Source organism: Meleagris gallopavo, chromosome 22 (assembly GCF_000146605.3).
Source record: "Meleagris gallopavo isolate NT-WF06-2002-E0010 breed Aviagen turkey brand Nicholas breeding stock chromosome 22, Turkey_5.1, whole genome shotgun sequence".
Lineage (NCBI taxonomy): Eukaryota > Metazoa > Chordata > Aves > Galliformes > Phasianidae > Meleagris > Meleagris gallopavo.
This window is the reverse complement of record NC_015032.2, coordinates 825199-844162: the sequence shown is the minus strand read 5'-3', so window position 1 is coordinate 844162 and position 18964 is coordinate 825199. Positions and strand designations below refer to the sequence as shown.

At 42.9% G+C, this 18964-nt stretch overlaps 1 protein-coding gene across 2 annotated transcripts in view; it reads left to right on the top strand.

Moving 5' to 3' along the window:
- Positions 1 to 1525: 1525 nt before the first annotated feature.
- RALGAPB (Ral GTPase activating protein non-catalytic beta subunit) overlaps positions 1526 to 18964 on the top strand; it is a 60748-nt gene continuing 43309 nt past the window's right edge. The window contains exons 1-9 of one of the 2 annotated variants that reach the window (XM_003211893.4): positions 1526 to 1779; positions 2541 to 2753; positions 3503 to 3705; positions 8533 to 8696; positions 9872 to 10058; positions 12453 to 12584; positions 13788 to 13966; positions 16474 to 16622; positions 16733 to 16949. In XM_003211893.4, the coding sequence (XP_003211941.1) occupies positions 2571 to 2753; positions 3503 to 3705; positions 8533 to 8696; positions 9872 to 10058; positions 12453 to 12584; positions 13788 to 13966; positions 16474 to 16622; positions 16733 to 16949 (1414 nt within the window). In that variant the 5' untranslated portion in view covers positions 1526 to 1779; positions 2541 to 2570. The remainder of the gene's footprint in view (positions 1780 to 2540; positions 2754 to 3502; positions 3706 to 8532; positions 8697 to 9871; positions 10059 to 12452; positions 12585 to 13787; positions 13967 to 16473; positions 16623 to 16732; positions 16950 to 18964) is intronic. The other variant, XM_010722228.3, reaches the window with a different exon arrangement.

The window sequence follows — 18964 nt, the reverse complement described above, 5'->3', positions numbered from 1 at the left end:
TGTTAGCTTATGTCTGGGTTCAAGAAGTTGAATTGCAGCGAGTTCAGCCTTTGCACTGCTGTGGCAGGTAACAACAGCTCTCATTTCAAATGGCAGTTAGTGGGGTCTCGAGTGAAAAGCAACTTTTAGTCTTCACAAAATAAAATGTTCCAGTTGCTAAATGTGGCAGGTAAATAACCCAATACTGCAGGAAGTCCTACCTCAAAAGCTTTTTACATTGGAATTAGTTCCTTAGTCCGTTATTCCTTGTATGCTAATAATATTTCCTCTATGACAAGGCCAAGGGCAGCGTGGGGTATCGTGAGGATGCAGATCTGAGTGTTGGGTCTGCCAGCTGTGTGCAGCACCAAAGGCTTTGGCTCCCTGTGCTGCTGCTGAACCTCTCACACGTGCTGTGGTGCATCCCAAGTATGTGACAGACACTCCATCTCAGAGCTTGGGAAGCGTCACCCAAAGGAGCTGCTCACTTTGCCTTGGCAGGGCTGGGAGCAGGTGTGCACTTCTTCCATTGCTGCGTTTTGGTATGACGGGGCCTTCTGAAACGCTTCAGAATTTGGATTCCCTTGTTCTCTGACTTCTTCCAGGAGCTTTCCAGCCTCTGGGCTACCCGCAGTTTCCCCGTGCTTCTGGGCAGCCCGTGCTGGCAGCTGTCGGCATGCTGATAACAGTGTGCCTGTGCATGCTGACATGCTTGGTTTGATCCAGCACTCCGTTCCTCAGGTGGTGGACACTGCTGCTGCAATGGGCTCTGCAGTGCCTGTGGGAGGGCTGGCGGTGTGCGCAGGGCCTGCAGAAAGGGGTGGCACAGCAGCAGGGAGACAGCCAGAGAGCTTATCCGGGAACTGTAGTCGTTACGAAGGGTAATGGTTGTAGCTGGGACTGTGGGTCCTGTTTGCTTCCTGCTCTCCTGTTGTCCTGGCAGCTTTCCTCCAGGCTGCAGGTTATGTACAGGCATCTCCCCCCCCCCATTGCCCTCAGAGGAGGAAAACATTCCTAAAGGACGCAGGATGCACTTCTGCCATCTGTGCCTGCTGTGGTTATTTGCTGTCAGGAAAGCACGTGTGGCTGCTCCCTCAAACCAGGAAGGACACAGTTTAGGTAACTGAGATGTGCTGCCTCCTCGTAAAGCAGTCATCAAGCTTTTTACGTAGAGTGTTAGGTGTAAGCCAGCATTCAGGTGATCAGCTAAATAGGCAGACCTGTTTAAATGGCGGCTTGTCCCTAAGTAAGTGTATTTCCAGGCCTGGCTTGTTTGGTTTGTTGCCAAGGAATGTGGAAGGAAGGCACTGAAAACATGCCCTATGTAACTAAGTAGTTCCTGAAATGCCCAGCAGCTGTTGGTGAGCAGTCCACGGAGCGCTGTTTGTGGCAGCATGAGCAGATCCGTGCTGTAGCTGCTGCGTGCCCTCCTGCTTTTCCTCTGGTGCCAGCCCTGCCTGCCTTGTGCTGTGTTGTTCACGTGGTCGCTGGCTCAAATAACTGATAAGGGAAGGAGGGAGGTGGTGCTGGTCTGATGGCTCGTGCTGCTGTGCGCCTGTGCTGCTCAGAGCGGGTTTGCAGGGCTGCTGCCACCGCAGGAAATGCTCCTTCCAGCCTTCCTAGGTGCGTGTTCTCCTGGCTCCTCCGTGTGGCACAGGTCTTCATCTAACCTCCGTTAGATCAGATCCTGTCTGCTGGGACAGCTGCTGGCTGGATCAAGCCGTCTGTGCTGGCTGAGCTGCCCTGGTGCTGCCAGGTGAGGCCGCGTGCACTGACTTCGCCAGGATCTGGAGCTCACCGGTGTGTATCTGAGTGTGCCAGGTACAGGAGCAGTATGTGGGGTTGCACTGTAACTGTGAGGCCGTTTGTGGTTTAAGTGAGCTCTCCATGGGGGCTCGGTCAGCCCTTCTGTCAGCTCAGGTCAGCACACTTCTCTTTATCAGTTAGTCACGTTTCTCAGCCAGCAGTTTTGGGTGTTGCATGCTGCAGGAGAGATACTGGGAGTGTAGAAAGAGGCTGGATTTGATCTTCAAAATGAGTGAGGTTTCCTGGTGTGTATTTTTAACTACTGTTGAGCTGAAAAAGGGCATAAGGTGTGAACAGCAGCTGTTGCTTGCCTTAATTTTGAATACTTCTGGTACAATTCCATGTTTAGCTATGAACACTTTGTAAGAAAGCATCTTGACAGCATGGACTGCACCAGCTGAAGGCATGAGCTGCTTCTCCTGAAGCTTGTAGTGTCACAAACAGGCTGCAAGTTCCTGACTCTTCCTAGAAGGAGGGGGTGTCAGTGTGCAAAAATCCCATTAACCGAGTTTATGAATCCTGGGATAACTTTTGATTCTTTTAGTATTTGGTACTTTTATTTTATTCAATATTATAAATATTATTCTTTTAATAAAAGACATTAAGGTTAAACAAGAGCTGTTTGATTCACTTACAGGATTTCAAAGGTATGATGCAGATGCTTAAATACTGAATTTACAATGGCAAAAACTTCAGTTCTGTAAATAATTTCATAGGTGCTTCTACTGATTGTCTCTTCTTTCTTGCCCCTCCAGGTGTTGTTTGGTTTGTAGCATAGAGGCACTATGTACTCAGAATGGAGATCCTTGCATCTTGTCATTCAAAATGATCAGGGTAACACCAGTGTGCTTCACAGCTATCCTGAAAGTGTGGGAAGAGAAGTGGCAAATGCAGTGGTGCGTCCTCTTGGGCAGGCTCTGATCACATCGTCGGTTGGAAGTGAGAGTTTGCTGAAAACAGACAAAGAAGTAAGTGCATTTCTATGGTCTCCATCGCCATGATCATAGATTTCTTCATGCTAGAGGGGTCTCTTTGAAGAGGCTATAAAAAAAAAACTTGGATTATTAAATAAAGTGATTTTCTAAATGTACTGTATTTTTAGGTTAGTAATCTATGTAATGTTTGTACATTCATAGTTCAGAACAACTATGTGCTTCATGGCCTAGTAGGAAGTGATGCGTTTTGCTTGGTGCTTATCTGAGCTGTTATACCCAGAAGTGCAGGCTAAAGGGGTTGGGAAAATTCAAAGGCTTGAGTTGGTTAACACATTAACACATTAAAGCCTTTGTAGAGCAGCCTTTGTAATTGCTGGAGCGAGTACATGACTGTAAGTGTTGGTATTGTATGAGTGTTTATTTGCTAGGATCTGAAAGTCTACTACATCAGTTTATGATTGTCCAGCTCTTTGTGTGTTCTGAGGAATTCTTTCTATGATTTAGACTGAAGAGATTCTATATGCTCATTGCTAACATTCATATCCTCAATGCTATATGAAAACACTGAGTCATTAACTTGAGCATGGTAGTGATGGGTTGCCAGTTGGACTTGGTGATCTTAGACTATTTACAGCTTTAATGATTCTGCGATTCTAATTTGTGTGTCCATCAGATTAATGTAGTTGTGTGGTAAAAAAAATTCTTTTTACATTAGAACTAGTGTGCATTAATCATTCTTCACTCTCTAAAATTCACTTTTACTAACTTTGCTTTATTCTTAGGTAAAATGGACAATGGAGGTGGTTTGTTACGGACTGACCCTCCCTCTGGATGGCGATACCGTGAAATACTGTGTCGATGTATATACAGACTGGATTATGGCTCTTGTATTACCTAAGGACTCAATTCCTTTACCAGTTATTAAGGAACCAAACCTTTATGTTCAAAGCATTCTCAAACATCTCCAAAATCTCTTTGTACCAAGGTGAGTGTCAGAGTAGTAGTGTTGAGGGGGAGAGATCCACAGCCATTCAAAGCCGTGGTCAGCTGGTGATGTGTCAGAAGGACGTGTTGAGCCATGCAGGCTCTTGATTAAGTGAGGCTGTTATTGTAGCAAAGTTACAAAGGTGATGTCACTCCATCCATGCCTTATTGCTTCTGTGTTTAGATAACTAATCACCTTAGAACTGTCATTATTACATGACTGGAGAGAGATAAAAAACTAAATCATGTGACCGTCTGCTAATCATGTGTACAAATGAGATAAGTAAAAGCATGTGGTGGCCATCTCATGCAGTGTTTACTACAGCTTCTCCTATCACCTCAGAAGAGTAGACACAGAAGCTGCTCCCTGCAAGTTTGCCAGAATTTGCTGCCTGTTAAATGAACATAATCATATTGATCATGTTTCGCTGATCATTTTCAAGGAGCCCTGCAGAAGTGCTTGCTATCTATCAGCCTGATGTTACTCTGAACATCCTTGGATAGTGATGTTCATACGCATGCTCCTACCTCTTAGACAAAAAGTCGTGTTGTTTTGAGTGCTCTCAACATTAGATTTCATGTGTAGTCTATGACAAATGGACCTGATGGTGCTGAATAAAGAAAAAGCTGTTTTAGTAGTCCCTCCTGTGAAACAGTACCTAGGTACTAGCTGCCTGAAATTACTTCAGGTCTGGTACCTCCACACCTCTACTGAACAGCCTACTTTACAGAATGCTGCATCATTGTGAGTGGCCTTCAAAACCCTGCTTGGGTTACTTAACTTCATCTGAAGGTTGATAAAGGGCTTTGAAGAGTAATTCATACAAGTTCAAATGAAGAGGTCGTTCCTGTTTGATTGCTTCAAATTCTGCAACTTAACTGGAGTTTTAATTCTTCTTAAGGCACAGTGGAAGAAGGCGTTTTAATTCCCTCTAAAGGACAGTTAGGGAACCAGTGGAGGGAAGAAATTTAAAGGAAGAGTGCTTTGGATTAGGTTTCCATAAAAAGCTGTCTCTAACTGTTGGTCATTTCTTGGTGACTACATTGGAGAGGCCAAGGAAGGGTAAAGAAACACAGTCACTCCTTTCCTGGGCTGCTGGCCTCTAGCCTAGAGCTGGCTGCTGCCTTAGCTAGGCTTGGCTGGCCTCTGTCATGGGACTCTGTAAGAGTAAAACCAGAATTCAAGGTATGGTAACCTGCTGTGAAGAGGAAACGTGTCCAAGAAGAACAAAGAACTGCTACCTTTTTGTCTTTAGTTTCAAGCCATGACCCTGAATGCATTTATGTACAAGTTTCAAATATTTTGCAGTTAATAAGATAATTTTCAGGTGTCTTCAGTATCTTTGAGTTGTGCTCTTGAAGACAGTGTCTTTTTTTGGGGAGGACTTTGTTACATTGCTGATTCCTTTACCTGGGATCTTAAGTCATTGTTTCTCAATAAGCAGTTCTCAATCAGAGGAGATATTTAATCTTAAAATCCTTACTCATCAGTATTTCTTTTTTTCTTCTGAAAGCAGTTGATGTGGGTTCTGGGACCTGTCCTCTCACTTCAAGCTCCAGATCGTTTTAACTAAACGCAGTGATTATTTTTACAGTGCAGTAATGCATATCAGTACAAAACAGCATTGCAGTGGCACATAGAGTTGAGGTAGAAGGTCCATTGACTGCTGAGCACCTTCACATGCTGTGTAGACATGTTTACTGTATCAAAAACACTAGGTGCTGGAAATTGTGGCAGTTGTTAAAGAAGCCTTCCTGAGGGATGTCTGTCCTGTTAGAGCTGGTGATCTTTAATAGGTGCAGAATGAAGTTTGCACAGTCCAGAAATGTTTATTTCCTTGGCCCAGTGGAGAATGCCCTCTTCTCCTGTTTGTTGAGCAGCTTTTTCCTGTGTTCCTTTGCCGTGTTTTACACCAGAGGCCCTGTTAGCAGTCAGTTTTGTTTCCTGTGTGCTGCTGACACTACTGCTGTTCTATGCTTCTGCTCCAACTTTGTACATTGAGATTGATGCAGGATGGCAGACCACGTGTGATGTCTGCCGAATGAAACAATCGGCATCTAGATACAGGCTGAACAGAAATCATGACTGTAAATCTGTGTGCACGCACCACAAAGTATAAGATCTCTCTTATTTTAATTCCCCAAGCTCTTGACATGAAAAGGCTGTGCTTGGTTGGTTGTTTTTTTTTTTTCTTTCTGTTGTACCTGGTGCCTTTTCAGGAAGAAGATCTCAGAGTGTTTCCTTCAGATGAGCAATGCAAAAACACAATGTAACAAACATTAAATACAGAATTATATTGTGTGCAAATTGCTTGAGAGAAAGGAAGGGCTCATTTTCTTAAATGTCTGTGCAGAGGGAGAAGAGTCTACTTCTGGTACCATCTTGCTGCAGATGCCTGGTGCTGGTAAGCACTTGTAGCACACTTACACAGGAGGTCTTGTAGCAACCCATTGCTACAATATATTGATACATACTGATAATATATTGAACTATCTCCTGCAAGCCTCCTAAGTAGCAGGAAACAGGATTGCAAACCTATTTCGTGTAGAGGCTTGGGATTACAACAGCTTCCTTCCTTGGCATGGTGTCCTGACAGTGCAGCAGGTGCTTGGCTGCCTTAGAAGTGGTGGTTCAGAGTTGTGGTGTGTGAGTGATAAGTACTCATCTGATACAAAGCAGACGAGTATAAAGCATTGTAGCTTGAATATCCAGCTGAAGCAGCTGTTTACATGTACAGTCCTTGAAATAGCGTGGTGCTAACAAAATAAAAACGCTGGAAAAGGAGCAAATCCAGCTCCTTTTCTTCTGTCTGTCAGACACACTGGGGAACAAGTGCATCTTTCCCTGCAGCACTGACCTGTGTGCCCTGCTGAATGGAGGACTTCTTTTCATGATGTAGTTGAGTACTCCTCAAGGAACCCCCTGGCTGTCCATCTCTAGCAATGCTGTGATATTCAGGGAGCCTAGCACACAACTTAAACAACTGTGGTAGTTATTACTCTTAGATAAGCAAATGTTTGCATTACTGAGAATGGAAAGAAATCATGAAAACTCTTTTCCCTGCCCTGTGGAATATGGGCTTGTAGACATGGCCCTGGGGTCTGCTCTCTGAGGTGCCTGGAATCTTTTGAGAGACCACAGGATGTGTGACTGGCCGAGCATAACAGAGGCCTTTCTGATAACTTCTAATTTATGTATAAAATTTTGGGAACAATTCTTGCTGAGTGTAGGTGTGGGAACCGTAAGGACGGGTCCTGTAGAAATCTCTGGAAATAAGCCTGCAGAATGTTGCAGCTGAAGTTTGCCGTTCAGTTGACTTTATGGGAGAAAAAAGGAACTGATAAAGGGGTGAAAGCTGCAGAGCTGCCTTTCCTGCTTTTGTCCAGATGTTTCCTATTAGTCACAAGGAGCTCCTATTTGTACATCCCTTAATATTAATTCATTAAAATCTTAGGGAATCAATTCTTGAGACAGGCATTGAAACATAACGAATGACAAAATAAGGGTATTCTTTGCTTAAAAAGTTTGCTTTGTTGCGTGGGGGGAAAGCAATGCCGTAACAGAGGCTTGTTTGTCCCCAGCTCTGTTGCTTTACCAAGATGATCTGTTAGAAGCAGCAGCACAGAACAACCTGTTGAAGTTCTGAACTGTGACTACTCCACGATTTTGCACTAGACGTTGTCTCTTTGTAATCTTGCTTCCAGTACTGTTATACAGTATATTTATACTAAGCAGATAAGAGCTGGTGATTTTTTTGAAAAGCACCTATCAGCTCAATTTGAGCTGCTATTCCCTGAAAATAGCAGATCTTTGTCCAGTGGATCTGCACGTTCTTGAGAGCTTGCGTGTGAGTGACTTGTGCTTTACATTGCACTGACAGTGCTTGGCTCTAGTAGTGCTGCTTAGTGGGTTGGTGAATGGTCATATTTCCATGATTCTCTTTATTAGCAACTGGTAGGATGACTTAAGCTGACAACTTGAAATTTCAAGTTTGCAAGTCAAAAAATGGCTCACATATTGCACGCTTAAATCAGTAAGCTCTTTTATTCTTCATTCTTTCACTCTTTAAGTTTTTGGGCTTGCTTAGATTTGTTTACCAGTGTCCTCAGATACTCTCCAGAACACTTCACGTAACTGCTCTGTCCCCATTCTGCCTTGCACAAACTGATTGGAAGAGAGCCTGCTGCACATGCAACACCTTGTGCCGCGTGACTCAGCAGAGGCAGTGTGTAACTGGTTCTTTAAGTAGGGAAAAACTTCACACTGCCAACTTCTTTCCTTTCTTCCCTTCTTATCCCTTCTTCCTTTAGTCTAGTTTCCCTATTTAATGACTTTCTTCCAGATTTTCTTTTTCCTAAATGCCAGAAATTCAAGGCAAGAGTTGGGTGTACATTTGGAAGCAAGAGGTGAACAAGGAAGAAGTTTGTTAACATGTTTTCTTCTAAATTCAACACTTTCTTCTCACTTAAATATGGAACAATGAAAGGTGTCTTAACATTCACATTGTTTGTCCTAGTAAATATTTTCTTGTTATAAGAGATTATACTTTCTCTGGTTAAAATGTTCACATTGTGTTGGTGAGTTCATGTAAAGAAAAGCATTATGGTACACCTTGTACTTGTTAAGACAGAGGATGCTCAGATGTTAGGATGCTCAGAGGCACAGCTGTGATGCATACATGCAAATTAGTTCATGTTCTTGGCTCTAGTTCAGTCATACTGATGTTTCCTCTTATAATTGCTCAAAGTTCAGATTATTGAACACGCTGCTCTATGGTGTATTACATTTCCTCTCTGGAGACTCAAGTAGTGTTTCCTTCTCTTGCAGGCCAGACCCAGGATCTAGTCAGATTAGGCTGTGCTTGCAAGTTTTGAAAGCAGTCCAGAAACTGGCTCGTGAATCAACAATTATGGCAAGAGAAACCTGGGAGGTTTTGTTGTTATTTCTTCTTCAGATTAATGATACTCTTCTAGCAGCTCCAACTGTGCAAGGTATGTGTTAGACTTTCATTTGATCCAATTACTGGAAAATGCTTTGGCTCTGCTGGATGTTGAACTGCTATGGGAATTTGGGGAAACGTGTTAAAAGCTTGTAGTAGCCACCAGAGTGCAATAGCTCACTCCTAATTCTCCTACACTGCTCCGAAATAAAGCACTGCCAGAGAAGATTGAGTGCTTTGGAGCTGAGTCAGTTTTCCAAAATAAGTTTTTGCAGAACGGTGGACTCAGTACACAAAGAGTTCGTAGTGAAGGGTTAGATAACATTGTTAGTTTCACTGCAGCCCATACATGCCTCCCAGTTTGTCCTGCCTACTGAAAAATAACATTATCAGTTTATACCTTACTTAAAATGAATAAGACATCAAATATTCTGTGTGCAGAGGAAGACAGCCTAAGGTCAGTAGCTGAATTCCCAGTATCTGTTAATGACAAGTGCACGTGGCTGGGTTTGCTCTGTTATCTTTGGGCATGTAAAAAGTTCTGTAGGAAGCAATGGGGAATTACCCTTAAATGATGAAAAATATGATGAAAAGGTTGGGAATCTTTACAGTTATTGCTTAAACTGAAATCTAATATGTGAGATGCAATTGTGGAGAGGGTCCAGAGGAGCCACAAAGATGACCACGGGACTGGAGCAGCTCCCCTACAAAGACAGGCTGAGGGAGCCGGGCTTGTTCAGCCTGGAGAAAAGAAGGCTGCGGGGTGAGCTCATTGCAGCCTTCAGTACCTAAAGGGAGCCTACAGACAGGAGGGGAATCAACTCTTGGAAAGGGTGGACAACAGCAGGACAAGGGGAAATGGTTTCAAGTTGAGAGAGGGAAGATTTAGGTTGGATGTCAGGGGGAAGCTCTTTGCTATGAAAGCGGTGAGGTGCTGGAACAGCTGCCCAGAGAGGCTGTGGATGCCCCGTCCATCCCTGGAGGTGTTCAAGGCCAGGTTGGATGGGGAACTGGGCAGCCTGGTGTGGTGTTAAATGGGGAGGTTGGTGGCCCTGCATGTGGCAGGGGGTTGGAGTTTCATGATCCTTGAGGGCCCTTCCAATCCTGGCCATTCTGTGATTTGTGAGGGTTGTGAGAATCCTTTAGTATCAAAATGTTCCTTGAGGAGATGTCTGAAGTTATTTACATTAAGCACTCACTAAAAGTATGCTTCATTTCTGCTCTAAGGTGGCATTGCTGAAAATCTGGCTGAGAAGCTAATCGGCGTGCTGTTTGAGGTGTGGTTACTGGCCTGTACACGGTGCTTTCCAACACCACCTTACTGGAAAACTGCCAAAGAGATGGTGGCCAACTGGCGGCATCACCCTGCAGTAGTGGAGCAATGGAGCAAGGTCATCTGTGCTCTTACCTCCAGGTAGGAGAAATTGTGCACGAAGAAATAGACACCTGCTGGTGCAATCACAGCTTGATTTCTCTGGAGTTTTGTGTTTCTGGAATGCACAGTGATCCCAGAGTGAATGAGCAAAACAAAGTGCTTAGTAAGAGATTTTACAAATGCTCTTGGTTCTTATGGTTTGGGCATGTATGTATTTTCATTCTGCAAGTGAATTGTCTAAATTGGTTTGCCCCTGTTACCGTGTAATCTCAGCATTTCTCCAACAATCAGCATTTTACTCAGTGTGAATGTATATCAGTCTCCATCACTGACTTTTATATTATGTCCTGTGAGGAATGAGTCATTAGCATTAGTGTAGCATTACAATTTGTGTGTATGACAGGCATCACCAAGATGATGAGGTGCTTATCACCACTGAGCAGTGTCTGTTTGAGGCATCTCCTGCTCTGTTTGTGCGATGCTATGGGCTGCCTGTGGGGATGTGATGGGCCAGATGCAGGCTGCAGTCTTCTTCCTCCGCAGGAGCAGTACCAAGCCACACTGTGAGGAGCTGGGGGCTGCAGGAGAGGCTGGGCTGTAGCAGGAGGCCTCAAACAGTGAGGAGAGCATCAGTACTGATAACGCTGGGCTCTTTGTGGTGTGAAGTCTTTGTGGGACAAATCTCATCCTCCTGGAGATGATGAAGTGGGGATCGGGGGATGAGTCTCCCCTGAGACTTAATAGTGATTTGCATGGAAGTTTGAAAATGTATTAAAATTGCTGCACTGTGAAAAATTGAATACTGAAAACTTGCTTTTTAATTACATGTGAAAAAAGCAAATGTAAATAGACGTTTCCAGATTATGCAGCTAATTGTTAAACCTATGGGAAATAAACCTATGGGAATAAAGTTTTGTGCATTTCCCACGCTACTTCTTTAGCTATTTTTGGTTTGTTCGATGCAGCATTGCATAAAAGAAGATATTTTATGATTCACTGATCTGAAAAGCAAAGCTCTGAATCCAAACACGCGTTTGCATTTATGTTCCATGCACTTCATGCCTGAATTTTATTCTTCACTGTTGACTAACAGTCTTAGTTCTGTTGATTCACAGTAATCTGCAGGTTTTCTGTAACGTTTATTTTGCTAATCTGCTGCATAGTAATGTTTGTAATGGTTTATATCTAATCCATAGCAAACTGAACTCCTCTGATGCTAACTTTAAGTTTAGTGGATTTTAAGCTGAATTTTTAATACTTAAATAAAATAAAATCTTCAAACAGTTAAAGTGCTATCCTAGTGAACCGTTGTCTGAATTGAGTTGTCATCAATCAGCCACAAGTAAGGATCTCAAAGCCAGGTAGCAAATTGTTTGCACTTTGAACCCTTACGCAGTGTTAATCTGTGTCCATGGCTGTGATGTCAGGGCAGAGTAAAACAAGGTCTCTTGTGCTGCCATACCATTAGGTACTCCTTTTCCCCATGTAGGGTGCTGTAAGTTGTTTTAACTGATTGTGCTGGATATATGCATTACAACACATTTCTGCTTGTAGTCGTTCTTCAGTAAGTCTCAAGTTTCAGTTAACATTCTGTCAGCTTCCTTGAGGAGCTGGTTTCCTGCAGCCCATAAAAGAGGGACTGTGAAGCAGTTGTTCTTCTGCAGCACAAAGATGTGGGCCATGACTTAGCAAGAAGTGCAACCCAAGGCCGATGCTAGGATTCACTGGGCGGGTCGTGATTAGGTTTGTTTTGTTGTGGTTTTTTTTTTTTTTTTTTTGTAAGCAAAACCCTGTAGGACCTTTGGGGCACAAAATGCAAACGGATGCTGGGGCATCCAGTGTGCACACTGCAGAGTGGCTCCTGCTCAATTTGGGAATGTGTATTTCTCTTTCTGGACTTAAAGAAGGCCTCGTCCTAAAGTTCATCTACTTTTCTGCCCAAACAAGTCACCGTGACGGACTGTGGTTCCCTACATGCTTTGACTGTCTTTTGCATGAGTTGGCTGCAGTGAATGGTAACTCAGCCTCTTTAACTTCAGGAGTAAGCAGGATTTCTGCAATACCTGAAGTGAGAAATGGTGCTACCAGACCATTTAACTTAGGGAAACAAAGAAATAGTTTCTTGGAATGGTTAGGAATTTCAGAAGGCACTGCTTTTCTCTCTTCCATGCTTTTAGAGAACACCAAGGTTATGCTGGTCAGGGAAGTGAGCGAAGTTTGCAAAGCTGGGGATGAAGCAGGACTCAAATCAGACAGGAGCAGATCAGAGGGGCTTGCCAGTGAGGATCCCAAATCACTTATCAAAGCCATTATCCTCATGGTATTGTTGCTGTAGTTCCTTGTGGCCTCATGCTCATTTCTTGGAGGCTTTGATGCACTGTTACATTTTGAGGAGTATTAACTGCATGAGGATCTGTCTGACTTGCTTTCCAGATTGCTGCGTTTTACATATGGACCTTCATTTCCTCCCTTTAAAATTCCTGAAGAAGATGCTGGTCTGATTCCTCCTGAAATGGACAATGAGTGCATCGCACAAACTTGGTTTCGCTTTTTACACATGCTGAGGTATTGTAGCTACAACCTACAACCTATTCTGTGTATTCTTGCACCGTTTCTGAAGATTTTCAAATGAAAAATTTCTCTGGAGATTGCTGAGCTGGATGTACTGAAGTAGAACAAAGTGTGAGAAATGTGTCATACAAGAGCCCTGCAGCAGCCCAGGGCAAAGCTGTGAGTGGGCCGTTCCATTCTCAGCACACCAGTTTGTGTTCTGAGTCAACAAGTTCAGTTAAAAAGTGTTTTTAGCTTTGCGGCATTTTGGAGGATCTTAAAAACAGGACTTCAATAGAACTGTGTTTCTCTGTGATAGCAAACAGGAAAAGTGGAACAATAACTCTGAGATATGCACTGCTTCCATTTGCTTTCCAGGGCGTTAAATTTAACCTACAAAAGATTATTTTTAAAATGGGTGTATCTTTTTGCTTTATAAAGAAAGCTTCACAGGTTAATTTTAAAATCTATACTACCCTTCCTCAAATTTGCAGCAGAACCAAGTGGCGTGCTTTGTTCTGGGGAGTGTTGGGAAGGCATCACATTAATGTTCCCAGTGGACAGCATAATTGACTTTTTCCTCTAAAATCATCCTGACATTTACTTATTTTACTAGTTAATTTCTGATTCCTTCATTTCTGATAGTAGCTTTGCAATTCTGTAGTGTCTTCCCAATCCAGGCTTGCTGGTGCAGCATTTGTATTTGGCAGGAAAAAACTCAAATTTTTACAACCTACTCCCTCACTTTCACTTCTTTTTTTTCCTGACAATGTGTAATTTATCACTTACCTTTGGGAAGAATCTTAACTATGTAAGATCTTAAAAATGCAGTTCAGAACATTACTGCAACTGCAGGGTTGCTCTCTGTAGGGTGTCCTCTTGCTCACTGGGTCTTCATAAATTGATTAAGACTATTTGAATGTTTAAAGCTTTTTAAAATAGGGAAATTTTTTTGTTGTATTTAAATGTTTGAACACAGTGTGCCACTACTAACCCAGGAAGGAAAAATGGACTTCTGTAACTCCTGAAACGGAGTAAAAGCAACAAAAAAGTCTCCAGTAGAAAAAATGCTGGCACAAGATGCTGACCTTTTGAGGGTTTTTTATTTGTTGATCTCATGTGTTACTGTTAATTAATTGCCTTAATCTCTAACCATTCTTGAAATTCTAAAAACTGTCCTCAAACTGACTAAAACATATTCTCTTTTTTTGTGTGCAGTAATCCTGTGGATTTGAGTAACCCAGCCATTATTAGTTCTACCCCCAAATTTCAGGAGCAGTTTCTGAATGTGAGTGGGATGACTCAAGAGCTGAATCAATACCCCTGCCTTAAGCATCTGCCTCAAATATTCTTCCGTGCCATGCGTGGGATCAGCTGCTTAGTGGATGCTTTCCTAGGTAATGCTTCTGACCTACCTGTGGGTAGCTGGGAGCAGTAACCTGGTCATTACTTTCTTTTTTTTTTATTCTGGATTCTTCAGAAAACAGATGTGACTATTTGTCATATGCGAGTACAGCCTAAAATTGATAGAGAAGGGACATGATGCCACTTTTAAATGGCTGTCTGTGTACACAGTATATTTGAATGCAGAAAGTTACAGTTGACCTTAGTTTTAAATGAGTGCCAAAAAAGTTTTAATTAAATGTCGAGTCCTGCATTAATGTCTCTCCCCCAAGTAAGGCTTCTTTCTCCTTTTATCTAACAAGCAATACAAGTGTTACGCTTCTAGCATGTTGTGAGCACTGACAACTTCATTTACTGACTTTGTGGCTGCAGCTGTGTGCAGTGCCCATTTCTTGGTAGGTATTGATTTTTGATTGGCATCTTCAGGTACTTATTCTGCAGCTGGCAGTTGCTCTTAGTTTAGGAATGGTAGGTGAATGCTACTGCTGAGAAAAAGAGCTGTTTCTTTGCATCTCCTGGTAACCAAGTTGTTCAGGTTCCCTGAAAGATAAGGTTAGATATAAGCACTGGCTGCTAATTTTTAAGTGATATTGTAAAGCATTTGAAATGTAAGGCAGTATTCTAAGTACCCTTCAGTCTTACTGAAAATTCTTCAGAGTTAATGTGCTATTGTAAGATCAGAAGAGCCACCTGTCTCCTGCTTTTTTTTCATTTAAATGTGTGCAAGCAAGTGTTGCCATGTGCCAGAAGTGTGAGCTGGTACTGGACTGCAGTTGAGCAGGTACAGAAACTGTGCAGGAGAAAAACAGGCTGAGGAATTAGGCTGTGTTGCTACCCTATGTACCCTATTCCCCTGTGCAAACAAGCTTTGGTTGCTATGTTTTTCACTTTGGTAGGAATAGCATTGTTTAAAAAGCTACCAAATAACAGAAAAGAGCCGATGGTCAGTTCTCACTTCACAAAGTGGGGCTGTTCTAGGAAGTGATTGTGACTTTTAAAAGTGGTTGTGTATACTGTGCTTCTTTCAGATTCCTTGCCACCAACTTTAAGGAATTTTAATGATTTCTATTTACTAGTACTACATCTGAGGTATGAAATATTCAGTAGCCGAATACTACTGGAAGTTGTGAAAGGAAAACTATATATAGGCAAAATATGGCCTTACTTCATAAAAACGTCTTCGTATTACTCTATCACTAACCTGTGATGGATTTGAGAATCTTCACTGAAATAATAATAAATAAAAATTGCAATCTGAGCATTAGTATAGGGAGAATCCTTTCCTGTCTGTGCAAGCTGAATTAAAAAACAACAACAACAAAGCCCAACAAACAGATGTAGCTCTTGGGCACAGCAGAGCTGTTGGTGACATCAAATGCAGCACACGCACGCAGTGTCCTGGGCAGAAGGATGAACTAGGCTAAGGCTAATAAGGCTAATTGTTACCTACTACACCAAGCATTGAAGCACATTGTTTTTATTTTGCCTTCTCTGGTACATGTGTAGATGATGTGTGCATCTGGCAAAGTGTTTCACCTTATTTTCCACCCCCTCAAAAAACAAGTTATAGCAAAGGAATAAGTTTCATAGTACATACATCACCTCTGCTTGGGGCCCAGCAGCAGTGGTTCAGCAGCGGTTCATTGTTCTGTGCTGTGTATATGAAGCATTTGAGTGTTTCAGCGTAGTCAAAAAACTGTGTCCAGTCTTCAGACATGTTGCAGTTTTGCACTTAATTTTTCAAGTGGGGGTGAGGGAGTGGTATTCACTGAAATGGGGAGAAGTGCTGTTTGTCACTGCAAATTTGGCAGAGGGAATTTCCAAGCTAGTTACTTCACAATCTGTGACTAGAAAGAGTAGCTTCTTACACACTTCAAATACTTCCCCCAGGCTGGGCTTTGTGAGATTGCTGATCCAACTTCTTGCTGCCAGAAAATTACAGCTTGCTCAGCTTTCTTACCCATCCCTTGCACTGGCTGTAGTGTTTGTTCAGCGAGCTGAACCAGTTCACTGAAACAGCAGAATGCTGCACTGTGGATTGGGTTTGTCTTAATGTAGTGAGCTGAGCTGACTGAGGGTCAGACATCCTAGAGCTGCCTCGGAATGGGCTGTGGGATGTAGGTTGGAAAAGAAGGGCAAAGGTGAGATGCATCTGATTTTTGGCAGGAGTGAGCTTTTAAATTGGCTTTGGCAGGTGAGCCTTGCTCCTTTCCCTCTGCCTGCTCCTAGGCTTAGTACTTCCATGTGCATTTCCCAGGTTCTGAAGCTGTGGTTTTCTGTTAAACATTTGTTTATCTAATACAACCAGAATTTTCTTCTGTTTGCGCATTTATTTTTGCCAGTAAAAGGGAAAAATGTTTTTCTTGTTACGGCTGTTCATGAGAGTGGGGAGGGAGGGAGGGAAAGCTGGTCTATTTACAGAAGGTCCAAAGGCTGTGTAACTGTGCTGCTGTGTGTGACTTCCTAGAAGGCGTGCTGAGAGCTTGCTTGATTTTTGCAGGCATTTCGCGACCCCGCTCAGACAGTGCACCGCCCACACCAGTAAATAGGCTGAGCATGCCCCAGAACACTGCTATCAACACGACTCCACCCCACAACCGAAGGCATCGGGCTGTGACTGTGAATAAAGCAACAATGAAAACCAGCACTGTAAGACTTCGTATTCTGCATTTATGTACTTATCCTGTTGGATAGCTTCCTTGGCTAGAGGAAGTGATTTTCATTTTTCTAGGAGCTGATTTGTTCTTCCATTCAAACAGGCAACCACTGCGCATGCTTCCAAAGTGCAGCACCAACCATCCTCTACTTCTCCGCTCTCTAGCCCAAACCAGACAAGTTCTGAGCCACGGCCACTGCCAGCTCCTCGCAGGCCAAAGGTTAACAGCATCTTGAACCTCTTTGGGTCGTGGTTATTTGACGCAGCGTTTGTTCACTGTAAACTTCATAATGGAATAAACAGAGACAGCAGCATGACTGGTAAATATTACTGAAAATGTGTTCATTTTTTTCTTGTTTTATTGACATTTCCTACCTGCAAGATTAACATAAATGCGTAATCAATAAATAAAAATAAAGTCCTAAGTGCTTATAGTGGTTAACCCCTCCCAGCTGAACCAGCGCTGATAGGTGTCTGGAGGCTGTTAAATTAAAACAAATAAATAAATCAATTACTTTTCACAATTAAGCACTCATTTGCTCTAACAAGTAGGGTGGTTGCAATTGTGCTAGTGGGAAAGATTTTATACAGAGGGAAATAAAGAGGCAAGAATTCATTTCCTGGTTTGAAATCTGCCTGAATATACCTTTGAGTGATGGCAAATTTTAATAGTGACTCTTACGTTTGTAAAATTGTCAAACCTCACTGCAAATACCACACAAAGTGATGCTTCGTGTTTTTGGAGAACGTTATGTGTACAGATGATTCTTAGCATAGCAAGTTGTTTTCTTTCAGTGATGGTTGTTACATGTTCCCACATAAGACATGATACCTTGCTTGTCTACTCAAGTGCTAGGTTTATTTTGTTTCCTACACTTTGTTCAGTTCTAGAAGTTAGATGTTTTGAGATATGATAGAAGAATTAGGGCTCTGCTCAGAGAGGCTTTCAAGCACTCTTTCCTTGAGCGATTAAAATTCAGAAAAAAAAACTTTCTCAGTCCTTGCATTTTTCCTGCTCTTTATATTGTACTTCAGATGTCTTCTAAACTTTTACAAGAGATCTGTTCATCAGAAGCTCACTGACCAAAGTAAGAAAAATAGATAGAGGTTTGTTGTAGCAAGTTGGATTTCTAATAATACTCAGTATTAGCAGTTAAACTGACAAACTTCCTTGTTCATTGTACCACAGATCACATTTTTCCTTTGTGCAGAAATGATGGGTTTAGGATTTGGGATATCTTAAAACTATTTCAAAGTAAGCACTGAAGAAGGATCTGTGCTGCTGAAACTCTGTAGAGAGGCACCGTTCCTTCGGAGATCTCAAGGTCAGCTGCTCAGAAAACTCCCAAGGACCTAACCTCATGGAGTTCCTTGACTTGAAGTATCAACATTTTCAAAGTCAGATCAAAGTCAAAATTAAAAGGCTTATTGTCTAGAAGTCTAACCTAGGAAACCAGATGCCTCCAGGAGATATCTTTTACATCTAGGACTTTGTAAGGCAAAAGGTGCTGTGCTGGACTGATGAGATGGGCCAAAAGGGCTGTATGCTGTGGTCCCTCTCCATCACACAAGTGGGACCCATCATATCTTCATGTTGTGCCCATTCACTTGCCTCTGCTTATTCTACTCAATATAGAATCATAGAATCTCTAAGGTTGGAAAAGACCACTAAGATCTAGTCTAACCATCGTGCCCACTAAACCATGTCCCTCAGTGCCATGTCTTCATGGTTCTTAAACACCTCCAGCTACAGTGACTCTCTGCTACCTCCCTGGGCAGCCTGTGCCAATGCCTGACCACTCTTTCTGAGAAGAAATATTTCCTAATATCCAACCTCAACCTCTCCTGGCCCAATTTGAGGCAACCGGTGTCCTGAGAGCAGAGGCCAACCCCCTCCTTGCAGGTAGTTTAGAGAGTGATGAGGTTTCCTCTGAGCCTCCTCTTCTCCACAATGAACCACCCCAATTCCCTCAACTGCTTCTCATGGTCTTGTGCTTCAGCTCCCTCACAGCTCTGTTGCCCTTCTCTGGATGCACTCCATGGTCTCAGTGTCTTTCTCGTAGGCAGGGCCCAGCACTGAACACAGCCCTCGAGGTGCGGCCTCACAGTGCTGACTGCAGAGGTACGATCACTCTGCTGGCTGTGCTGTTTCTGATGCCGTTGGCCTTCTTGGCCAGCTGGGCACACTGCTGGCTCATGTTCAGCCAGCTGTCAGCTAACACCTCCAGATGCTTTTCTCTGTGCAACTTTCCAGCCACTCTGCCCCAAGCCTGTAGCAACGCATGGAGTTGTGATCAAAGGGCATGGCTCTGCAATTGGTCTTACTGAAGCTCAT